At 38.6% G+C, this 24,891-nt stretch overlaps 1 protein-coding gene across 1 annotated transcript in view; it reads right to left on the bottom strand.

Moving 5' to 3' along the window:
* Positions 1 to 5,011: 5,011 nt before the first annotated feature.
* Positions 5,012 to 24,891, bottom strand: part of tnnc1b (troponin C type 1b (slow)) — a 54,628-nt gene continuing 34,748 nt past the window's right edge. Inside the window, exon 6 of the mRNA XM_028813568.2 lies at positions 5,012 to 5,269. Coding sequence (XP_028669401.1) covers positions 5,238 to 5,269 — 32 coding nt within the window. The 3' untranslated portion in view covers positions 5,012 to 5,237. The remainder of the gene's footprint in view (positions 5,270 to 24,891) is intronic.

Consider the following 24,891-nt stretch of genomic DNA (forward strand, 5'->3'; position numbering starts at 1 on the left):
TATGAGATGGGCTCTGCTAATCTCAACAGCCACGGGCGAGGAGAAAAATGCAACAAACACAAGTTGAGTTCAGATGAAGTTCTGAAATGAAGAGCTTCAGAACCAAAATTCATTTATACTGACTCCTGTTGCTATGGGCAACCCTGTAAGCGTCCGCGAGATGTGAGTTTCGAAGAGATTACAACCTTGGTCATTGGCCAATTGCCATCACATAAAGCAGACACCCCTAAAGCAATGAAGTGCTATACTTTCCGTAGTTATTTCATAATGTCGATCGTTCAATATCAGTACATGGGTTGGATTAACCACGTCACGTTTCAAAGACACTAGTCACGCGATATGTGCATCTTACTTAGGAAGCTATTCTGTTTTCACGTGTATTAATCTGAATTCTAAATTTAGCGATTCAGCAGATCTGAGCATGGCTTTATCCGATTTTTAAGTTAATGTGTCCGTATAGAATTTTGTCACCTGAGTTCACTTACAGACTTTCCTGGGACTTCAGTTTCTTCCACATCTTGAGACTTTTCTTGTTACACGCGAGTCTAAATCCTTCGGTATTGCTGAGAGGGTTAGTTTGTTCGAACGTACTTATGTCCAAATCAAGCGCCTCACCCAATGTTGGCTCCTAGACTTGCTCCTATGCTGCTTGGGTGTAACTCCACATTTCAGAACACGAGTGAATGAATACTGTGCGATTTGGTCAGATAGAGGTGCTTGGAAAAGATTTATTGAAAACGTGAGCGATTGATTGTAACAACTCCGATTGTATAGTGTTTGCTATTTAACACTTTTTTTCATTTTCACACTGTCATTAGAGTATTTGCATCATGTAAGGTCGTGTCTTAACTTTGATTGTTAGGAATTTAAGCGAGCTGACTACTTACAGAAACAATAAAAAAAAACACCCTTCACAAAATGTTTTTATTGCGTAATATCCAGTCCATACAATTACTTGTACACATGCGCACGTGCTGAAGAGGTTAGCATTTCTCAAGATGGCAGAGAACTGGAGTCCTCGTACGAAGGCTAGAGTTTGTGTCGTTTATTACTGTTTTATATCACTAGCTGTTAATTATTTTTAAATTAATGAAGAATTAATTGTACAGGGTTAGAAGTTGACATCGTTCATTTCGACCCCCGCGTCAATCCACAAAGTTTTGAATCACGATGGTGAAACGTTCGAAACAAGAACGTAACATCCATTACAATTTAATTTTGTTTAGAGAAAAGGACAGTAATAATTATGTTAATACACATAATGTGTCCGTCTTATGATGGAAGCTTGTCACCTCACCCCATTTTAAATTAATGTTCGAAACTGCGTTGGTTGCCTTATATCAAAGGAGCTTCTTTTTGTAGTAATTAAGTGGGTGCAAGTTCGCATGTGAGTGTTAATGGTCGTAGTTTTCCTGTCTAATGTCGAACTGCTGTGTCTGCTCTGTGTATTATTACTTTCATATCGACGATGTCTTTTATGGTACATCAGTTAGTGTCTTGCTCACCATATATCATTTTATACCGCATTATTTTACATTGTCCCTTTTGTATTATGTACATTGTTTTTGCTTCAGTTAATTCGATGCATAACATTCACTGCTATCACTTGCTCTTTGTAGAGCTTTTTCTGTTTTTCTTTAAATACCTCTCCACGCGTTTTACAATGCCAGCTTGCTTAAAGATGAATGCAAATATTTAGGGCACTCTTGGAAAAATATAACGTAAACATTTGCAGCGAGATAATTATATTACTAGTCAGACAAATAAAACAAAGTCTTATTTTCCTGAAGCGAGAATATCTCAGAGAGTCAGAAAAGAAAATGGGACAAGCCTGTTGCCATTAAATGAGAATATTTTAATATGTAAAACATTAACTCATGAATTCAATTGTTAATGCCTCAGCTGTAGTAACAAGTTGAAATGACAAAACAGGTCTTTTTAAGTTAAGCAACCCTTTCTCTCTTGGAATAAATAAAAAAAAGTATACAATTCCAAAACTCTTACCTTGTATGTCTCGACTATCAGACTGTTTTACCTTGGCGCAGTGAGCAAACTAATTGAAAAAGCACACGAAGTCCTGAGTGACAGGAGTCCAGAGTTTAAGTTGCTGAAAAATAATGCCTCATGAGAAAGAGCTGACAGTATAAATTAATCAAAAACTAGGGCTAGGTAAGGAGAGATATACATTAAAGACCATGTGCAAAATGGATAGAGGGAGGTTGTGAACAACACTGTCCAACACAGAGTTGTAAGTTGTTTGAAGACTGGACAGAAGTAAACGTTAGCAGTCATAGTAGAAATGATGGAAAGAGAAAATAAATGTGTAGTCTTTGATTTTGTAACATTGGTCCACACAATATCTAACTTTAAATGCTAATTCTACCTACATTTGCTTGGCAAGTTCATCTGTAAACAAGAATCATCCTTGGATATACAGAAATTCTTGTTTGATACTATAGTAATTGATTTTGATATTATTTATCTTTTGAATTTCAGAACACTTTTGATAAGGTACATCGTGAAGAGTTGTGATCAAACTAAAGCAAGTGGCGAGTCAAGGTGTTGTGTATAGTTGGGTTCAAAATTGGCCCAAATGCAGAAAGCAGAAGGTTATATTGAGCGGAATATTTTTAGAATCAGGTGATGTTAAAAGTGGTGTCCTTCAGGGTTCAGTGCTGGGGCTGCTGATTTTTTTACACAAACAATCTAGACAAGTTTACCGGTACATTCAATAAGCTGGTTAAGCTTGCAGATGATACTGAATTAGGTAGAAGAGCAGATAATGCAGAATCAGCTAAATTGTTACTTTTGGACATGGGACAGCATGTCGGCTTGGGCAGATTTGAGGCAGATGAAATTTAATGCAAGGTATTACACTTAGGAAGTAAAAATGTGAAATTTGAATACACAATTGGAAGGTTAAAACTTGAAAGTGCACCTTATGAGAATACCTGGGAGTCATTATTATTTCATGCAAATTATTTTAAACCTTTTGTGGTTATTTGACCATTAATGGGGTCAGACATGAGTAACCTCATCAGCACCTACTGTCAGGGGTGTAGGTGAATGTTGCCATGATAAGTACATCATTGCTATTCGTATAAAAGTTTGTGGGTTTTTTTTTTAAACATTTTTTCCCCTTGGGGATATTTAGGTAATGAACAGGGATTCCAAAGAATGAGATTAGTATTTTTACATTTGATTGTGTTTCAGGGATCTACTGAAATGAACATGGTGGTTTTTCATGGTGGCTGTAACTATTTTATGTGTTTGTTGATAGAGAGCATTCACTTCAGTTGAGTGGCTTTTTTTTTTTTTTCTTCTGGCACTGAGTGGAAGTGGTGTAGATCAGCCTTGGCCACATAGCTTTTAAGGAACTAGTTGTACTTGTCTAGTGGCTAGTAATGCAGTTTGAAAGCCATTTATTCATCATTTGTATAGGTTTACTATTCTTAAGTCACCCAACATCTACAAAGTCCTGTGTGCTTATGTAGCTGGTCAACATTAAAAGAATTGTTAGCTACCCTGTTCCTTGTTAATCTGTGTACCTGGCCCATTCCCACAAGTGTCAGCAGCTGGCCTGCAAATTCTTTATCAGTTATTTCTATATTTGTTCTGGCTATATTGTTGCTGACTTTATGGTGTTGTCAATCATTTTTTATCGTGGCTATATGATACCAAGACGTTTGTGCAAACATTCCAGTGTTTCACTATTTCTCTGTCATTGGCTTTAATTAGCAAGTGAAGTTTGCATTCTTTTCTACTTTATTGCTTTTGTTGTGTGAATGCCAGCTATTTCCAGCTCATTTTGTTTTTCTATTAAATTCAGGAGGAGCTCCCAGACTCACTCAGTCATACCAGTTAAATTTAAATATGCCAAACAACCTAGAGTACAACTGGGGGACTTGAAGTGAAACGGAGGGAATATGGAATTAAACCCAGGTCAGTTATCTGTCACCATTGCACCTCCCATGATAGTGTTTGCTGGAAAAAACTCTATATTAATATAGAGTAATTTGTATTTTTGGTGTAATTGCTTACATAAAGTATGTAGTTACATATAGAAGACAAGTTTGAAAGTGTATATATGGCATAATATTGTGATGCATTTGGGAAATTTTTTAACTGTTTAGAAAGTTGGAACATTTTTTTTTCGCTATTTTACCCCCTGAAAGATGGCAATCTTTTTTTCTGCAATAAATATTTATGTAACCTCAAGTCATATTCAAAAATAACAGTAATAATAGAATGTTATGACAAATTAGTAGAGTATAAAAAATATGTTTGCTGTATCATGTACTTAAAAAACAAACTGAAAAATGTTTGCAGTGGCTGAAATAGCTTTTTGCAAATATCAGTTTTAATTTTGTTAACATAAACATTGCATTGACTGGTGTATAGTATTTAGATTGTTGGTGTAGATCATCTGTGGCTAATTGTAGCTCACATTTCTTAAATATTACATTTTTAAAAAAAGCACCCAATGGAGAATTAAAATCTACAATACTGTATGTTAAACTCTACCTGCATGCACCACTATTCTGACATTTGAATAAAATATATAGGGGGTTTCTTTTACCATTAGAAGCAGAGCAGTTACATATGTAAAAAGGAAAGTATGCAAGTTGAAATAAGCACTCACAAGGTAAATTTGAATGATTAAAATAAGTAATTGAGGTCACACAAAATGTTTTTTCTGTTTCAAGACAGATGATATTGAAAATTTGCCAAAACTTTTCAAATGAGAGATTTTAAATTAAATAAAGTAGAGCATAGTCTACTTAAAACACTTAAATGGAAACAAATCATTCCTGTTAAATTTACTTGGAAGTATAATGTAGTGAATATCAAAAAATCAGTCCGCTAGGAATAGTTTTGCATAGATAGACCAAGACCAACAGACAGACATGGTCATGACAAGAAGTGCTTTTGCATTTTGTGTAAACATTCCTAAAAATAAAATAACACACCAAATAAATCTTATTGTATGTCATGAAATACATTTTTAATGAACGTATAAGAAAAAAAATTGTGTGTCATGAAGCAAATTCTCAGGGGAGGGAAAAAGAGAGTTAGTATTCCCCTATTCCAATTGATGGGCTTTGATTGGTTTGCATTTGAATTGAACTTTTTCTTGCCAGTCAATGAAGGAGAAAGACAGATGTGTTGTTGGGAGTTCTGAGACTTGTTCTGTCTTGGAAGGAACCTTCTTGTTGTGTATGTTGCCTTGGAAACATTTATTCAACTCCTTTCATGAACTCCAAAAATTCTGAAAAATAGAAAGAGCCAAGGATAAGGCAGATTATCAGGTTTGTGTGTATAACATTTCAAAATATGTTGATTTTATCATAATATTACTTTGTAGAGCCATACCCCTGTTTTAATTAGAGTGTATCATTAAGGGTTTAACAATGTTGTGTGTTATACTGAGACTGGAACCATCTGCTGTGGTTTAGAAACACCAATGAGGTGTAGGTAGAATACTGCATTCTTAGAATAATTAAGTGTATTGAAGCTCAGTTTAGTCTGTGTTTAAAGGAATACTTCACCCAAAAGAGATAAACATGTATTTTTTAAAATATTTCTCCACAAACTATGTTGTGATGGCCATGAGTAATTTTTAATATTTTTTTCATGCAGAAACGTTTAGAAGCCAATAGTGACCAATGCAGTACACGACAAATGGGAGGAGGAAAAAAAATTCACATGTTTCACACAAATCATTTCTTCATTTAGTTTAATTTATAGGGTCTTTATAATAATATGACCAAAATAAAATTTAATTGCATAGAAATGCACTGTATTTTGCAGTACAGTTTCAGAGTGGCATATAGCAGGTTAACACAAGAAAACATTGAAGAAGTAAAAGTATTAGAAAGTAAGCGGGATTGTTTTTTAACTGGATTTATCATGACAGTTAAGCAATGCTCACCCAACACTAGCATGTATCATGCTGTTAAGATTCTAGTTTTTGTACTAAATATTCACTTTGTCCAAGTATGAGGTGGAAGTTTGCAATTTTTCTCACAATATCTATTAGGTGTATAACGATAGGTGATATCAGCAATTGACGGTTGATTACTTACATCACAGATGGTTATTCTTTTACTATTGATTTGAACCACATGATTAAACATGTTGCAATAACCTGTTTACACATGGTGCTTGTATCCCAGTGTATAAGCATAGATTGTAAAAACACTGTACACGACATGTATTGCATTTAGGTCTACACTAGAAACTTTGAATGCTGCTTTAGCAGAAAGGTAAAATTCTGATTACATTTTCTTTTGAAAAATACAAATTAGCAATCTATCAACTTTTGCCTTTGTGTGGTTTGTCATGGCACATGCATCATGTCCTTTATATTTTTTACTGATAATGAAGGCCCATTTGTGATGAGACACAAAGGGTGTTCAAAAATGCTTCAACTCTCGTCACAGCCATAAGGTTGCTGTCGTCAGTCTTGGATTGTTCAATGACTGCTTCTGTATACCCTCACCTCACATTTTTCTGTATTTGTGGAAGACTGGATGGAGCCTTCAGCCTGCTGTGAAGAAAATCCTCGATTTCAAAAATGTATTATATACAGTAATCCCTCCTCCATCGCGGGGGTTGCGTTCCAGAGCCACCCGCAAAATAAGAAAATCCGCGAAGTAGAAACCATATGTTTATATGGTTATTTTTATATTGTCATGCTTGGGTCACAGATTTGCGCAGAAACACAGGAGGTTGTAGAGAGACAGGAACGTTATTCAAACACTGCAAACAAACATTTGTCTCTTTTTCAAAAGTTTTAAACTGTGCTCCATGACAAGACAGAGATGACAGTTCCGTCTCACAATTAAAAGAATGCAAACATATCTTCCTCTTCAAAGGAGTGCGGGTCAGGAGCAGATAATGTCAGAGAGATAGAGAAAAGCAAACAAATCAATAGGGCTGTTTGGCTTTTAAGTATGCGAAGCACCACGGCACAAAGCTGTTGAAGGCGGCAGCTCACACCCTCTCCGTCAGGAGCAGAGAAAGAGAGAGAGAGAGAGATAGAGAGAGACAGAGAAAAACAAACAATCGAAAATCAATACGTGCCCTTCGTGCTTTTAAGTATGCGATGCAGCATGTCGCTTCACGAAGCAGCTGCACAGAAGGTAGCAACGTGAAGATAATCTTTCAGCATTTTTAGACGAGCGTCCGTATCGTCTAGGTGTGCGAACAGCCCCCCTGCTCAATCCCCCTATGTCAGGATCAGAGAAAGTCAGCGCAAGAGAGAGAGAGAGAAAAGTAAGTTGGGTAGCTTCTCAGCCATCTGCCAATAGCGTCCCTTGTATGAAATCAACTGGGCAAACCAACTGAGGAAGCATGTACAAGAAATTAAAAGACCCATTGTCCGCAGAAATCCGCGAACCAGCAAAAAATCCGCGATATATATTTAAATATGCTTACATATAAAATCCGCGATAGAGTGAAGCCGCGAAAGGCGAAGCGCGATACAGCGAGGGATTACTGTACCTGTCGAACAGCATGTCACAGCCAGTGTTGTGGCATCTTGCCACTGGCACTTTTTTACTATCCAAATGTGCCAGTGATTGATGGTCGGTGAAATGAGCCAAGCACTTGTAGTAGCATCACTGCCTAAACTTGTATAGTCAACTGGATCATGCACGTGCAAATGACAATTTAAGTCCGTCCTTTGTAAATCTCTCACAACAGCATCTTTGGTTATACAGTATTATTTAGTCTCGCCACACTTATTTGCTTTAAAGCCAAAGTGCTGCCAAATCGGAAAGATTAATTTCTTTGCTACCAATTTACCTCATCTGTACTTTGATGTATTCAATGACTTTTGTACTGGGTGGCAATTCGTGACTATTAACAAAGAGTATATCTTGTGGCAAGATTGAAAACTACAGGGGCCTCATGTATAACGCCGTGCGTAGAACTCACACTATAGCATGGCGTAAGCACAAAAGCGGGAATGTGCGTACGCACAGAAAAATCCAGATGCAAGAATCTGTGCGTACACAAACTTTCACGTTCGTCCACTACATAAATCCCGATCACCATGAAAAGTAACGCACGTGCACGCGCCTTCTGTCCCGCCCCAACTCCTCCCAGAATTATGCCTCTTTAAATATGCAAATCGATATAAATAGCCTTCTGTGAAAAGAAAATAGGAGAAGCACGGGGGAAAATATAATAATTTAAGCGAATACTAAGTGGAGGCAAAGGAAAAACATACTATTTGTTGGTTTAAACAGTGGTATAATCAACAAAAGAAAGTTGATCGAGTGACATAGTGTCAGAGAAACTCGAAAGCTCAAGTTCACAAAGTCTCACAGTGCCTGAAATAAAAAAGAAGTTGTCACATATCAAAGTCGGCATGAAAAGGCAACTCGTAGCAGACCGTCTGAGTGTCATATGAAAGTTTATTAGGGTACAGAGAAAAAAAATAGGCGCACAGTGGGAAACAAGCACGAAATGTCAACTTTAATCTCGAAATTTCCACTTTAATCACGTAGTTTATTTTGTCATTAAAGTAGAACATCATAAACTTCATCTTAAAATCGTTCATTTTACTAGTTTCTCAAGTAGCACGTTAAATGCTTTGTTCTGTGTTTGATCTTCTATGTGCTCTATGTGTGTGAATCACTACGTGCTTCCATTGTTTCTCTTTCTCCGACAGGACACAGAATCCATTATATTCGTGATATTACAGCTCTCTGAATAATTAAAATACTGAGATGTATAAGTGATATCTTTTTCATGATGCTAGGAATGAAAGCATGTTATTAAACATGGGAACACGGTGGCGCTGTGATTGTTCATATCTCACTCAAGAGGCTTGCTGCGCCATGTGCGACCTTCGATGAAATAATTTATTACAGAAGTACTGTCTCTTTCAAACGTACTAACCTCCAATTCCTGTCCTTACTTTTCTTTCTCCAAATACCCAATCGCCACACAATCAGCTCTGTAATAGACGTTAAGCCATCTGTAAGCTTAGAACGCCGATTCTTCAAAACTTTTAAGGAACATTGAAATGTCTTCGTAGTATGCGTTTAATTATTCTATCCGTCTATCCTTCCCGTGTCGCTTCAGCACCAGCAATAATACAGCGCAAGGCAGGAGCTATCTGTGAACTAGCTAGCGCTGCGGCACCGTGTCCTCACATGTTTAATTATTAACAATACAAATTATTTAAATGAAGTTAAAGTTTTATCTGTATACTATAAGCAACATATTTTGCTGCATTTCATCTTAAAAATGATATCATCATCATAAGCGCTTTATATAAAGTGGCACAGGTTGTGCAATATTATAACTGTAGTGCAAGTTTACAGTGGGGTAATTGTACTTATAAGTACAAGCAGTTCTACAAGGAGCACTTGATGGACTGATTTAGTGCGTTTATAGTTCTTGGGATGAAACTGTTTCTAAAACGCGAGGTCCGTACAGGAAAGGCTTTGACGCGTTTTGCCATGGCTGAGGTAGTGTGTGCTTGAAACTGTATACCAATAATTCTCTTTCCGATCAGCTGCTGCTGTGATTCCCCACTCAGATACAGTAATATAAATACTCCGAGTGGTGCAGTGAGAGTAATATGGAAAAAGATGATCCGCTGTGGCAACCCTTAACGGGAGCAGCTGAAAGAAGAACAAGATGCAGTGAGCGTAACAACGCTAAAGCAGTTATGGTATTTGGAATACTATGGCTATTCCCTGGACCATTATATTGCTACAGGTTAATTACAATCAGATGCATTACACTAATAAACAATATGCAGTTAATTTCAATGTATTTATAAAGCCACTTCAGGAATGTGGGTCTAAGAAAGAAAAGGTAACCACACAGGAACAATAGAACTGCTTTGACGCTGGGTGCTGCCAGTCTGCAAAACCGAGCGGAGAAATTGTGTACGCCAGGGTATGAGGTAGCGTGGAAATGTGCGTGGCTTTACGCCAAGTTTAGGTTTTATACATCGCGATTTGAGCGTGGAAACGTTCGAATGTAACATTTCTGTGCGTACGCACCGTTTATACATGAGGCCCCAGGAGTTTGAGAGAAGCAATGTTGACTTACTTAGTTAAGATAGTGATATCCCATACCCAGTGATAGAGTTGCACTGTATCAGTACCAAAAAAAAAAAAATCAACTATTACAACGGAACGGTACCAGCATTTTGATAATTTCGGTATTAGAAGTAAATTGTAGTTTTCAAGCACTTCCCGCATCCAAACCCTCTTCCCTTCCTTTTCGATGTAAGTATTAAAGTAAGAACTCCAGATTGTGACTAAAATGGTCAAAAATGCATCCAATAATAGGCTTTGGTGATTTATGATTTCTACTTAGTTCGCCAGTGGTGAATGAAATAATTGAAACTTTAATTATATTGTAACAGATTCAGAAGGCTTTTTTTTTTTGTTTGTTTTGTTTGTTGACCGGATGTTCCGTTAACTTGTTTGTGGTTCCCCCTTGGATATCCGTGAGCCGGATTCCACTTAAGGCTAGTTTATGCACTTCATGCATCTGTGCTGGGTGCAAGGGATATGGAGCGAAAATGACATCAGACTTGGAGAGGTACGTACGAAAATATTTCTACGTACACAGTGTGGCTGACATGGCAGCCATGTATTCCAAGTGGTGAATATCAAGGAGAGGCTGGTTACGCTTGTTCCAGAATGATGAACAAAGGGCTGAATATGACACAACAGGTCATTATCTGCTCATCATGTATGTCCCCAGTTATGAAGACATGCCTCATGGAGTTAAGTGTTCCTTCTCATTTGGTGCAAGTGCACAAAGGTGTGATTGTCACAGATCTCTACATGTTCATGCATCTTTTCAGGCTGTTTCTCTTTTTATTTAATGCATGCTTCGTGCAATGTGCTGGCCTTTCTGTCAGTAAATATGCACATACAGCTGCCTGCCTGCTGTTTCCTCAGCGATGTACAGCAATGTGACGAAGTATGTGTTTTAAGGTTTTAGGTGTGTTATATGTTATTGGCATTTTACTGGGGTGCTGTATGGTAGTTGGTGGACAATAAACTTTGTTAAATGTTATCGATAAATGCAGCTTTGATAGTTGTTACTTTAGTCATTTTGGCGTGCGCACTATATGTGCTGTTTCTGATAAATTTTGGTACAAAGAAACATGGAAAATAAGATTTTGTAAAGTAATTAATTCATTAGTTGACATTCAAGAACTCTGTACAAAGACATTTTAAAGACAATTCATTAGAATAAATGTACTAATCCACTTTCATGCCATACGTGATACCTTTCTCTTAAACATTTACTCGGGTGTTTTGTTCTAGGGAAAAAAACATTTCCATAGGAAAGACTTTGCTGTGGAACTCAAATTTAATCACTGTCATATTACTGATTAAATCTGTGTGAAAGAAATAGTTTTAAGTTCTGTCAAATAAAATCCCTTGCCTGTCATGATCTTCCCTTTAAATTGAGGGAGGATCTCATTTTCACAGCAGGTATCATTAACCTAGAAAGTCGTTTTTCCTGTAGATTACTTGCACAGTTGATCATAGCAGAGGAAAACTTATCAAGCTGTGAACACCGTGTAGTTAAAATGCTGCACAGTGTCTTTAATAAGCCTATCTGAAGTCTTCTATATCATGTTCATCTCTTCTCTGCTCCTTTGCTATAGAAATGCGTTTCCCATGTAAGCTGCTTGCAAAATCAACTCTATAGCTGAAATTATTCAAAATGCATTTTAAAAGTCTGTAGAAAGTCTTCTCTATCGATTTCATATGTAACACTAGATTCTCAGAAGCCTACAAAAAAAAGTCATAAGGATGGGCCATCTTAAATTCCTTTGCACCTCTTCATCAGTGTCTTTGATTTGCAAATGTGTCAATCAGCACAAGCAGCCTGCTATCCCAACCCCCACCAAATCAAGTCAATTCTCAGAGCTCATGTCTGTTTATCCGGTTTTTGAGGTGTCTGGAAATGTATAGGGTAAATAGTACATCTTTATTTGAAATATATACATTTAATGTGTGTTCCGTGTGTACAGCGATCTGGGTAAATGTAGGATGACGGGAAATGCGAAGCAATAAGTGTTGAACACATAACTAAAACATAAACTGTTTTCATGTTATAGTAATGACAACAAAATGCTGACATGAAGTGTATAATGTGTGAAGACTGAAGTCCAAATATCAAATAAACACTTTCACAAAAGGTATAACAAAACAAGTGCACTTTTATTCAAGAATATAACCAAAGAAAAAGAAATCATTCAATTTACATGTTGCTACCAGTGAGTAAAATCCAAAGAGCAAATATCAATCAACATAGAGTCGACATTATTTCTATTGAAATTCTGTTAGCTCTTTTAGGACTGCAGGCACAGTATTTTGTGGATCTGATATATACAGTACCATATCATCTGCATATAGAGAAATTTTCTGTTCAAGTCCTTCTCTGATAATACCCTTTATCTCCTAAGCATTTCAACAGTGAACTGCCAGTGGCCCAATGGTGACTGCAGAAAACAGTGGTGACAAGGGGCATCCTTGTCTAGTACCACGTTCTAGTTTAAAGTAGTCTGAATTAATATTGTTAATACAAATTGAAGCTTCTGGACTGGTGTACAGTAGTTTGTTCCATGCACAAATGTTCGGGCCAAACCCAAATTTCTCCAATGTAGTGAAAACATAGTTCCATTCAGCGATATCAAATGCTTTTTCTGCATCCAACAATGATAATATCTCTGGAGTGTTAGACTTTGTGGGTGAATATATTACATTAAACAGGCATCGAAGATTGGAAGCCAAGTGTCTGCTTTTAATAAATCCAGTTTGATCTTGTGATATTACCGAAGAAAGCACTTTCTTCATCCTTCTAGCTAGGACTTTGGAGAGTATCTTAACATCATTATTCAGAAGTGAAACTGGTCTGCATGATGCACATTGTAGTAAGTCCTTATTTTGTTTAGGAAAGACTATTATTAATGCATGGTGAAAAGATTTAGATATAATTTTATTGTCTCTAGCCTCTGTAAATGTTGCTAATAAAAGGGGAGCTAGCTGAGTTGAGATTTTTTTTTATAAAACTAGGGGGCTTCGCTCGCCAACCCCCGTGTTTGGTTTTCCGGATACACATTTTTTAAGATTTTTTTTTTTCTTTGAATTGTTGCTATTTCATTAGTTTCACTTTTATTTCAGAACTTCTGTAAAAACAATATTTGTAATATTGCGAGTCCTAATATCCTGAATCTTTTTAACGAGGTCAGGATAGGTTTCTCTGTTTGGAATTTCAGCATAGACAAAATGATCTACATCATCAGCAGTTAATAATTTTTTTTTACAAAGTAAAAAATTAAGTAGAGTTCTGCATTGGACTCCTGTCTCTAAAGTCGTGCTATTTTCCTCTCACAGTTCCAAAAGTACATGGGGTTACCAAGGTGATACCCCAGCTTTTGTCTAGGTTTTTGTACAAGACAGAACGTTTTTGACTCCTGGGGTAAATGTAGCTTTTTAAATAAGCAGACAGATAAATATATATACATGAAAAATGTAACCAATAAATGCATGTGCGGTAAACTCTGTTTTTGAAATTCTCAAGATTCTTTATTTGTCACATGCATAGTTATACAGGACAACACGCAGTGAAATGCATCCTGATCCACTTATCAAAAACTGTGCAAAGTTAGAAGAATATCAGTTAGATTAACAAAAAGTCATAGATTGAAAGGTAACAGTATAGTAGAACATAATAAATAAGTACAATTATGTGAATAAAGTAGAATTAAGTGTTAAAATGCAATAGTGTAGTAATTATTGTGCAAAACCAAAGTTAGACTGGTGCATAGTTAAATGAGGAAGTTTGTTTGTTTGCGCTACTGCGATCTTTACTTTCTTTTTTTATATTTTCTAATTTTCCTACTTTTATATCCTTTAACTTTCTCCACATGTGTATAGCGCAGTTTTTTTTTTTTGTTTTTTTGAGCCTTTCTAATTTCCCTGGTTTCATAGTCTCTAACCTGCTCTGCATGTGTTTAGCGCCAACGTTTGTAAACGTCTTTGTGAAATTCTACTTTCTTTTACTCATTGTCTTTTAATTCTGAGCTGGATTGGACGTGCTTTTTTTTTCAATTCCACTTGTTCTGGGCTGATAATTACTTTCCTTATTTTCTGAATTTGCACCTCGATTATTCTTTTTTGCTCTTTTTTCTGTCCAACGCATTTGAGTCTCTTTTGTCCGCACTGCTCTCTTCTTCGCTTAGATGTCGACATTTAATTTATAACATACTGTCCTTATACGCTTTATATGCTGTGAAAGGCACTATATAGCGCCCGACCCGGCACAGACTGATGCAGAGGCACATACTTAAATAAACAGACTTTTATTTCTCTTCAGCCGTGGGGTACGCCTTCCCCGTGTCCCACAGGCCCAACACAGTCCCAAAACACTCGCAGTAATCACAACAACCCTTCTTCTGGCACCACCACTCCTCCTCAGGCTTAGTCCTCCTCCTCTCGACTCTGGCTCTCGAGTGGTGGTGGCTGGCCCTTTTTATAACCCACCCGGAAGCGTTCCAGGTGCTTGACCACCTGGTCCTAATTGCACTTCCGGGTGGGGCTGTAGATTCGTCCAGCCGGGCTATTGGAAGGAGACAGCCCCACGAGCGGCCACCCCGGGCCCCAACCAAGCTGTGGAGGACTCCATCTCCCATGGAGCCCTGAGGGAGGTTGGGGAATCAGTGTTGGCCATGGAGGCTGCCACCAAGCGCCCCGGGGGAGGTATTGAGCTGCCCATGGCTGCTTCCCCGGAACATACACAGCAGGGGCGACCTGGCCGTTCGTCACAATGCGCTGAGAGCCCTGGATCTGTGTGTGCTCAAATCCTTCACAAGACTGAATGTTTTGCTGCCTATTGTCCTATTTGATAGATTGTAAGTAGGGTGTGTCTTTGTTCTTGCGGGTAGATTGTAAGTAGGGTGTGTCTTTGGTCTCGCGGGTCTTTAAAATGTCTTACAAGAAGATCACGTATCGTAGACTTGCTTTTTGCTTTCCAGGACAGGATTTCTTTTTATAATAGATAGATTTGGCAGGGTAGCCATCAGGGCCTGCTGCTTTCCCACTTTAGTTTATAGCATCTAATAATTCTGATAGTGCCAGAGGTTTGTCCAATTCCTCTGCACTGAGAGTATCTATTTGTGGTATCTGTAATGCATCCAGAAATGCATTAGACTGTGTCCTGTCTTCTTTAAACTCAGTAGAATATAAGCACATAGAGTAGTCTCTGAATGTGTGCATTAAATTTTTATGGTCAATGATTTTGTCTTTGTCTGTGTTGGCGATTGCTGGGATTGCATTGTGAACGTGATGCTTGTGGATTTGTTGAGGTAAGATCTTATTAGCTTTCTCTCCATGTTCATAGTAATGAAGTCTTGATTTAAAAATGATTTATTCAGTTTCTTTACTTGTGAAAGAGGTTGAGTTCTGAATGCAGAGCCTGTCTTTTCCTATGAAGTGCCTCACTTGGACACCTGGCATGTTCTTGATCTATTCTAGTAATTTCACTGATTAGCTTTGATACCTTCTTGGTTTCCAATTTATTTCTGTGGGAAAGATATGAGATAATCTATCCTCTTAAGAAAGCCTTCACGGTTTCCCAGAGTATTCCTGCAACCTCTGAGGATGTATTTGTCTCTAAAAAAAATCAATTTGTTTGGCTATAAATTCTGTACAGTTCTCATCTGCTAATAAAAGTGGGTTAAGATGCCATCTGCGACATGAGTATATGGGGCATAATGATTTTAGCTCCAAGATCAAAGGGGCGTGGTTGGAGATAACAATAGTGTCGTACTTACAAGATTTAATCGTAGACAAGAAATTGTTACCGTATATACTTGCAGATAAGTTGGGACTTGATTTTACCGTATAATTTCTGGTATTTTATAATGTCAATCGTATAAGTTGAATGTGGAAAACTCACGCTATTTGTTCAAGAAATTATGATATGCTAACGCCCACCTGAGAGAGTAACCACGGAGCACACTGCCTTTTTTTTCTATGTCGGTGCGGCAATGCACTGTATCAGCGCATGCTCCTAACCTCTCTCTCGTGCCTACATGACTACATGGTAATACCCGAACTATTCCGAAGCAACGTTTGCACTGATTTGTGTTTTTTATATCTCACACCCTCATACACCTTTGTCATAAGAGCATCCCTTATCTATGATGGAGCGTTTGATCAGAAGAAAATATGAAGCTGGTTTTAAATTAAATGTTGTTGAAATAGCGAAAGAAATTGGTAACTGTGCTGCTGCAACAAAAAATGTAAGTGTTGCATTTTTGAACGGGCGAATAAATCGGGGTCTGATTTTATGATCGATTTTTTGGGTTTCAAGTCCCGACTTATATGTGAGTATACGGTATCTACAAAGAAATAATCAATTCTTGAGTAGCAATGATGCATTGGTGAGTAGAAGGAATATCCTCTTGAGTTTGGGTTTGGAAATTTCCAGGGGTCTGATAAGTTGTGATCAGTTACAAACTGTGTAATTGTCTTTGCAGTGTTAGATGTCATCGCCCCTATGGCAGGAGGCCTATCTAGGTCTGGATTTAAAACACAATATAAAGTCCCCAGCCGTTATAATTTTATGAGTGTTCACATTGGGAATGGATGCAAATAAATTTTGGATGAAGTCCCAATCATCCACACTGGGTGCATAGATATTTATCAAAATCACTTTACAGTTAATTAAATTACCCATGACAATCACATATTTCCCTTCAGGATCAGATATTACATCTGGCACTGCCAATGAGACTGTTCTATGTATAAGAATTCCTACACCTCTAGTTTTTTTTGTAAAGCTGGAATGGAGTATTTGACCGGAATATGTGCCACCGAAACTGATCCTTGCTTATTAATAAGTGGGTCTCCTTTAAAAATACTATTTTAACATTTCAACCTGTTTGGTGAGAGAATACTTTCTGTCTCTTTAAATCATGATTCAGACCTTTAACATTCCAGCTCACAAAGTTAACTGTTCGGTCATGGAGGTGTTGCTTCTGAACTTGTATTGTCATTTTATAGTATTAACTGAAAATAAGACAGCTTTGACCTTAATTTCCAATTTTCCAAGGAGTTATTGCCTTGAAGCCTATTGTTATGTTGGCACTCTTAATTAATCCCGAGACAAGACTTTTTCAGAGAGATGAGACGAGACATTTTCAGAGAGATAATTTCACGTCCCACAAGAAGAGACTTTGTGCATAGAGATGAACTGAAAACCAAACAGGTCCAAGCAGGGGCGGAAATAAAAGACAAAGAGTAGAAGAAGAAAAGACAAAGAGTAGAAGACAAAGTAGAATGTTGTTAAGAAGTTCAATAACGTTAGCGCGATACACATGCAGAGCAGGTTAGAGATTATAAAAGTACTAAAATTCGAAAATCTCAAAAAACTAATAGTAAAGATCGCAGTAGTGCTAACAAACGGAAATTATTACTTGGTGAAATAATGGAACAGCGAAAAGAGTTTGAATATATGGACATAGGTAATATGACAGAAGTATGTAGATATTGTTTGGCTTTAAAGTTTAAGTTGGAGACTTGTAGATCGTCTAATTTGTTTTGCCATCAGGGAAAAGTAGTGTTTCTTCCCAATGAAGTGGCGTATCCTCGAGAAATAAAAGATTTGTTATTTGGTGAAAGTGAAATCCACAAACACTACAGGCAAAATATCCAAATCTACAATAATCTGTTTGCGTTCACATCATTCAATACTGAAAATGTAGATTTAACACGATTCAGGACCATACACTCTGAGAATCTGTGGTCCTGCAACAAGTAGAGCTACTACAAGTTTAATTTCAAAGAAACCACAATTCAGTCAGGTTTATATTTATGATCATGGAGAAGCGATGCAACATAGAATTGAAAGAGTTAAACAATTGGACGTACTGTATTAGAAATTCTATAGCCAATAATGGATACAAATCCATACGTCCAAAAGTATCTCACTTTACACGAAGTTTATGTGAAAAACACAGACAAAGAAGTTTTCTTCGATTTCTATATGAATCTGAAAGATCATGCTCGCATATATAATAAACGAACATCTGACGAATTGTCAGCGATAATAATTTTGAAAGACGGCGATATCAGAGGCAGAGTTGATATTCGTGTTTATCCAAAAGCACAGCACGATTTGTCACATGTGGCAGATCTGGGAAATGACTTGCGCATAGGGGTGAATGAAGCGAGCAGGTGGCAGAGCCCCCTAGTAATTTTAAGGATTTAAAGGATAGATTAGAGATAGCTTGCTCTCTATCTCTTTACCCCTAGTCCCCCAGCCCCCCCATTTTGCCTCCCCACATGAGGCTGGACCATACTTCACAAAGTCCCAGTCCTTTGACATACCTAGTGACAGAGCATGTCCAAAATAAAATAAGCCCCCCAGCAGTGACATATGAGGATTAAAATTGAGATATCTATTGACAATACAGTCCAAATACTATAGCACCAGGGAATGATGTTAAATAGTAGCCCTGGATAAGCATAGTAATCCCTAATACAATAAACCATAGGATATGATGTTAAACAGTCTCCTTTAAAGAAAAAAAAATCTATTAATAAAAAAATAAAGAAAACCTGTGACAAAATGAGACTTTTTGGAAGATTTTTTCAAGTCCAGCGAATTGAGACCTTGGCCTTGAGATTTTTTTCAAGTCACGCCCTCTTCTCAACAATATACAACCACGCACACAGTACTCTCACCACATTTGTGTGAATGCTTTTGACAGACACATTTTCTGCTCTCTCAGCTCTTCTAAATTTTAATGTTATGATCACGGAGAAGCAATGGAAAATAGAATCGAAAGAGTTAAATGATCAGACATATTAGAAATTCTACATCCAATAATGGATACAAATCCATACGTCCAAAAGTATCGCACTTTACATGAAATTTATCTGCAAAGCTCTCACATGCATTTATTGGTTACTTTGCAAAATAAATTAACTTCTGATGAGTATTAAGTATTTAAAGAAATTTCCTAAAGCTTTCGTTAATTTAACAGATATGACTAAGGCTGGCTTTCCTGATTATCAACACAGATAATCGTCACGAACAATACACTTATCACGGAAAGAAAGCTGTTAAAATTGTGATGATTGATAATTCAATGATTGTACCGTATAACCCGTATTTGCTCAAACGATTCGATGGTCATATTAATGTTGAGTATTGTGCATCAGTTATGAGTATTAAGTGAATCTACAAGTACATTCATAAAGGGCACAATAGAGTATGAAGTCTAAGGACGAAGTTCAAACATAATTAGATACTCGATACGCCAGTGCAATGGAAAGCGGGTGGCATTTAATGGAATTGCCAATGCACGGTTGAAGTCATTCTGTTGAATTAGTACCAATTCATTTACAAGGTCAGAATACGATTCAATTTAAAGAAGTCGAAGAAGCACAAGCTTTACAGGTAGCGAAAAAAATAAATAATACCCTAAGTTCTTGTCTATAAGCCGCGGCTTATCTAAGGAAAAAAGTTGTGAAAATGAAAAAATAGAATATCGGCTTATACATAAGTCCGGTTTATACAGTAATCCCTCCTCCATCGCGGGGGTTGCGTTCCAGAGCCACCCGCGAAATAAGAAAATCCGCGAGGTAGAAACCATATGTTTATATGATTATTTTTATATTGTCATGCTTGGGTCACAGATTTGCGCAGAAACACAGGAGGTTGTAGAGAGACAGGAACGTTATTCAAACACTGCAAACAAACATTTGTCTCTTTTTCAAAAGTTTAAACTGTGCTCCATGACAAGACAGAGATGACAGTTCTGTCTCACAATTAAAAGAATGCAAACATATCTTCCTCTTCAAAGGAGTGAAGCAAACAAATCAATATGTCTGTTTGGCTTTTAAGTATGCGAAGCACCGCGGCACAAAGCTGTTGAAGGCGGCAGCTCACACCCCCTCCGTCAGGAGCAGGAAGAGAGAGAGAGACAGAGTTTGTTTTTCAGTCAAAAATCAATACGTGCCCTTCGAGCTTTTAAGTATGCGAAGCACTGTGCAGCATGTCTTTTCAGGAATCAGCTTTACAAAAGATAGCAACGTGAAGATAATCTTTCAGCATTTTTAGACAAGCGTCCGTATCGTCTAGGTGTGCAAACAGCCCCCCTGCTCAATCCCCATACGTCAGGATCACAGATAGTCAGCGCAAGAGTGAGAGAAAAGTAAGAAATCTAGCTTCTCAGCCATCTGCCAATAGCGTCCCTTGTATGAAATCAACTGGGCAAACCAACTGAGGAAGCATGTGCCAGAAATTAAAAGACCCATTGTCCGCAGAAATCCGCGAACCAGCAAAAAATCCGCGATATATATTTAAATATGCTTACATATAAAATCACAATTTAAATGACCGCTACGCGCCCATGTTGACTCGGCGACGCCCAGAGCAGAAAGAACGCGCTCCGGCCGCTCCAACCACGCCATGCGGGGAGTGAGAGAGACGCCAATATCTCACACTCTCTCCCCCCTTAAAGAAATTAAATGGGTGCGAGTGAGACCACTGACCTCCCTCCCTTCTATTAGTTATAGGTTATAGTACGTTGGGCTTATCCATGAGTCCGGCTTATCTATGATACGATTTTATTTTAAAAATTCGTATGATTTTTGGTCTCCGGCTTATACATGAGTCCGGCTTATAGACAAGAACCTAGGGTAATAATAATTGGCTTATTTTGAACTTAATAAAAATAACGTAAATGCAAAAGCATATACGTTTTATTTCAATTTATGATGTTTGACTATTTTTTACTATGGTTAATTACTCGCTATAATGTAAAATAGTTCTGTTATGCATATGTAACAGTTCCCATGAAAATAACAATCTGTTTAAATTGTACATCCGCTGACCCCTAGGGTTGGCGAGTAAAAGCGAGCAGGGGGCAGAGCCCCCTAGTAATTAATTAAAAAAAAAAAAATTATACATACATATACGCATATAATTGTAATTAAAGCATAAACAAAAAGTGGCCGAGAAGGGAAAAGCATGTATAATTACGGTACCAGTATCACTGCAAGTGGATCAAGCAGCTGGTAAGATTTTCTTTGCCATGCCATGACAGGATGCGACTCACGATCATATTTCAAAAAAGTATCGGGATCAGTTTTCTTAGCTCTTTTTCTGCTTCCTCCATAGTGGTAAAAAAGTAGAGCTTGCCTTGAATGTCCACTTTCAGTTTGGCAGGATACAAGAGGCTGTATCTGATCTTGGCTTTCCATAAGCTATGTTTAATGTTGTAAAAAGTGGCATGTTTCGCAGCTGTTGAGGGTGAGAAATCAGGGAAAATATGAATGTGGTTATTTTCAAGTTTAATCTCTTGTTTCTGTCTAAGAAGTCACATTATATGTAATTTAGATTGTAATTCTTCGTAATGCATGATAAGAGTCCTAGGTTTAGGATATACTGTGGCCTTCTATTTCATCCACTTGTAGGGGACACTCATTTCCACGGCTAGAGAAGAGCTGTAGAAATTTGTAACCCTTGAGATGTCAAGGCTGTACAAAAGGATTACAAAGTGAACAATGGACAGCTAATATTCTTCAATATGTACTTTTAAAGGTTGTAGAAAGTCTTCTTTATCCATTTCATGTCTACTGTGGCCTTCTATGTCATCCACTTTGTGGGGGACACTCAATTCAATGGCTGGAGAAGAGCTGTAGAAATTCTTAACCCTTGTGATGTCAAGGCTGTACAAAAGGATTGGAGATTGGTAAAATTTCCAACTTGGAGCCCGAGTAAAATACACTATTCTTATTGACTGTACATAGTTTGAAAGTTATGTCATTCAGTTACCCAAATCATCAAGACAGACATAAAAGCAAAAGGGAAGGATACACTGCACAGGAGAAGGAAAAAGTTAGGTACACATATGTGCAGGTTAGAAAGTTAAGAGATTGAAAGATTAATATTTTATACATTTGATTATTTGGCACCTAAATCAAAGCTGTTGGCTCCTAATTTTTTTTTTCTTTTAGGAACCTCTGGCTCCTTCAGGTGAATTTTTTGTCTGCAGCCAGGTCTCCCATACATCACGATTTGAGTGGGACTGTCCGGAGTTCAACAGACAAATCCTGAGTCCAGCATTGCCTCTAAAAAAATCCCAATTTAACAAAAATTGTATGTAGAAAAAAAAAAATCTTAATTCAGTTTTTATATTCAGTATCTTGTTAAAGAGGCTTGCAAAATTTTTGTACCTGGCATACCACAATTTATGAATAAAATATGCAACTGTCAGCTGAATCACACTGTATATGGTGGGGATGGTGCGCTGCTGACCTCGATTCGGGACGTTGTGGGTCGGTGGGGGGAATACTTTGAAGACCTCCTCAATCCCATTAACATGCCTTCCAATGAGGAAGCAGAGCCTGGGGACTCAGAGGTGGGCTCCCCCATCTCTGGGACTGAGGTCACCGAGGTGGTCAAAAAACTCCTTGGTGGCAGGGCCCCGGGGGTGGATGAGATACGCCCGGAGTTCCTCAAGGCTCTGGATGTTGTAGGACTGTCTTGGCTGACACGCCTCTGCAACATCGCATGGACATCAGGGACAGTGCCTCTGGATTGGCAGACCGGGGTGGTGGTCCCCCTCTTTAAGAAGGGGGATCGGAGGGTGTGTTCCAACTACAGAGGGATCACACTCCTCAGCCTCCCTGGAAAAGTCTATTCAGGGGTCCTGGAGAGGAGGGTCCATTGGATAGTCGAGCCTCGGATTCAGGAGGAACAGTGTGGTTTTCGTCCTGGTCGCGGAACAGTGGACCAGCTCTATACCCTTAGCAGGGTCCTGGAGGGTGCATGGGAGTTTGCCCAACCAGTCTACATGTGTTTTGTGGACTTAGAAAAGGCATTCGACCGTGTCCCTCGGGGAATCCTGTGGGGGGTACTCCGAGAGTATGGGGTACCGGCCCCCCTGATAAGGGCTGTTCAGTCCCTGTACGATCAGTGCCAGAGCTTGGTCCGCATTGCCGGCAGTAAGTCGAACCCGTTTCCAGTGAGAGTTGGACTCCGCCAGGGCTGCCCTTTGTCACCGATTCTGTTCATAACTTTTATGGACAGAATTTCTAGGCGCAGCCAGGGTGTTGAGGGGGTCCGGTTTGGTGGGCTCAGGATTGGGTCACTGCTTTTTGCAGATGATGTTGTCCTGTTTGCTTCATCAGGCCGTGATCTTCAGCTCTCTCTGGATCGGTTCGCAGCTGAGTGTGAAGCGGCTGGGATGAGAATCAGCACCTCCAAATCCGAGACCATGGTCCTCAACCGGAAAAGGGTGGAGTGCCCTCTCAGGGTTGGTAGCGAGATCCTGCCCCAAGTGGAGGAGTTCAAGTATCTCGGGGTCTTGTTCACGAGTGAGGGAAGAATGGAGCGTGAGATCGACAGGCGGATCGGTGCGGCATCCGCAGTAATGCGGGCGTTGCATCGGTCTGTCGTGGTGAAAAAGGAGCTGAGCCGCAAGGCGAAGCTCTCAATTTACCAGTCGATCTATGTTCCTACCCTCACCGATGGTCATGAGCTATGGGTAGTGACCGAAAGAACGAGATCGCGAATACAAGCGGCTGAAATGAGTTTCCTCCGCAGGGTGTCTGGGCTTTCCCTTAAAGATAGGGTGAGAAGCTCAGTCATCCGGGAGGGGCTCAGAGTAGAGCCGCTGCTCCTCCGCATCGAGAGGAGTCAGATGAGGTGGCTCGGGCATCTGATCAGGATGCCTCCTGGACGCCTCCCTGGTGAGGTGTTCCAGGCACGTCCAACCGGGAGGAGGCCCCGGGGAAGACCCAGGACACGCTGGAGGGACTATGTCTCTCGACTGGCCTGGGAACGCCTTGGGATTCTCCCGGAAGAGCTAGAAGAAGTGGCCGGGGAGAGGGAAGTCTGGGCATCTCTGCTCAAGCTGCTGCCCCCGCGACCCGACCTCGGATAAGCGGGAGACAATGGATGGATGGATGGGTTTTCGTGTACATCGTGTGCTTGTGTCATGATTTATTTCCCATGCTAATCATGCTTGTGTGTAATTTGTTTCGGAAGTGAAGTGATACTGATTAAAGACTTCTCGACTAAGAAGGTAGATCATATCTGCATTCTATTTACATATATATTACATGAAACATAAAACATGTTACAAGTTATGTAATTTATTTACATATGCTTATATGTTTAGATTATACATGTATAATTATTGTTTAATTAAAATTATCTAATTTTTTGTCTTTCTTAGTTCCTTAATATCTTTTTTTTGGTTGCTGAATATGGTGACTGTCCCAATCTGTGATTTTGGAAATCTGGCAACCTTGTCTGGAAGTATTAAAGCACTTCACTTGGAACATAGAGCTATATCTGTCTGTTTATGTGGGAGATTAGCTCCTTTTAATGATTGAAGAATTGTGGCATAGCAGGTAGTTGTGCATGTTTACAGGCTGGGGTAGTGAAGCAACTGTGAGATTTGGAGGGTTGATATTTGGATTTATTTGCTTTATTTTGCTTCAGTATCATTTTGGTACTGGTACTGAGGCCCAAAAGCTGATACCAATCTACCTGCCAATAACATTGCCAATCAGCAGTGTTTAAAATTCTCAGCGTGATAAATAGTCTCCTTACAAATTACCCAACCCTAATGCCTATTTGAATTATAGAATTCAGTCATAGCTCTTAATCCAGGTGACACAGATCCTTGAATGTTACAGAATAGTAAATGATAACATAAAACAAGCTGTGAACTACAGAAAACGACACCTTCAGTGTTAACCATTTTCTTTCTTTATTAGTATGAGGTGCATAAATCATAGTCCTTTAGGTCATTTTTCTCCAGTACAGGAGAAATCTATATTACTAAATGAAGGTTGTATATATGCA

This window comes from Erpetoichthys calabaricus, chromosome 11 (assembly GCF_900747795.2).
Source record: "Erpetoichthys calabaricus chromosome 11, fErpCal1.3, whole genome shotgun sequence".
NCBI lineage: Eukaryota > Metazoa > Chordata > Cladistia > Polypteriformes > Polypteridae > Erpetoichthys > Erpetoichthys calabaricus.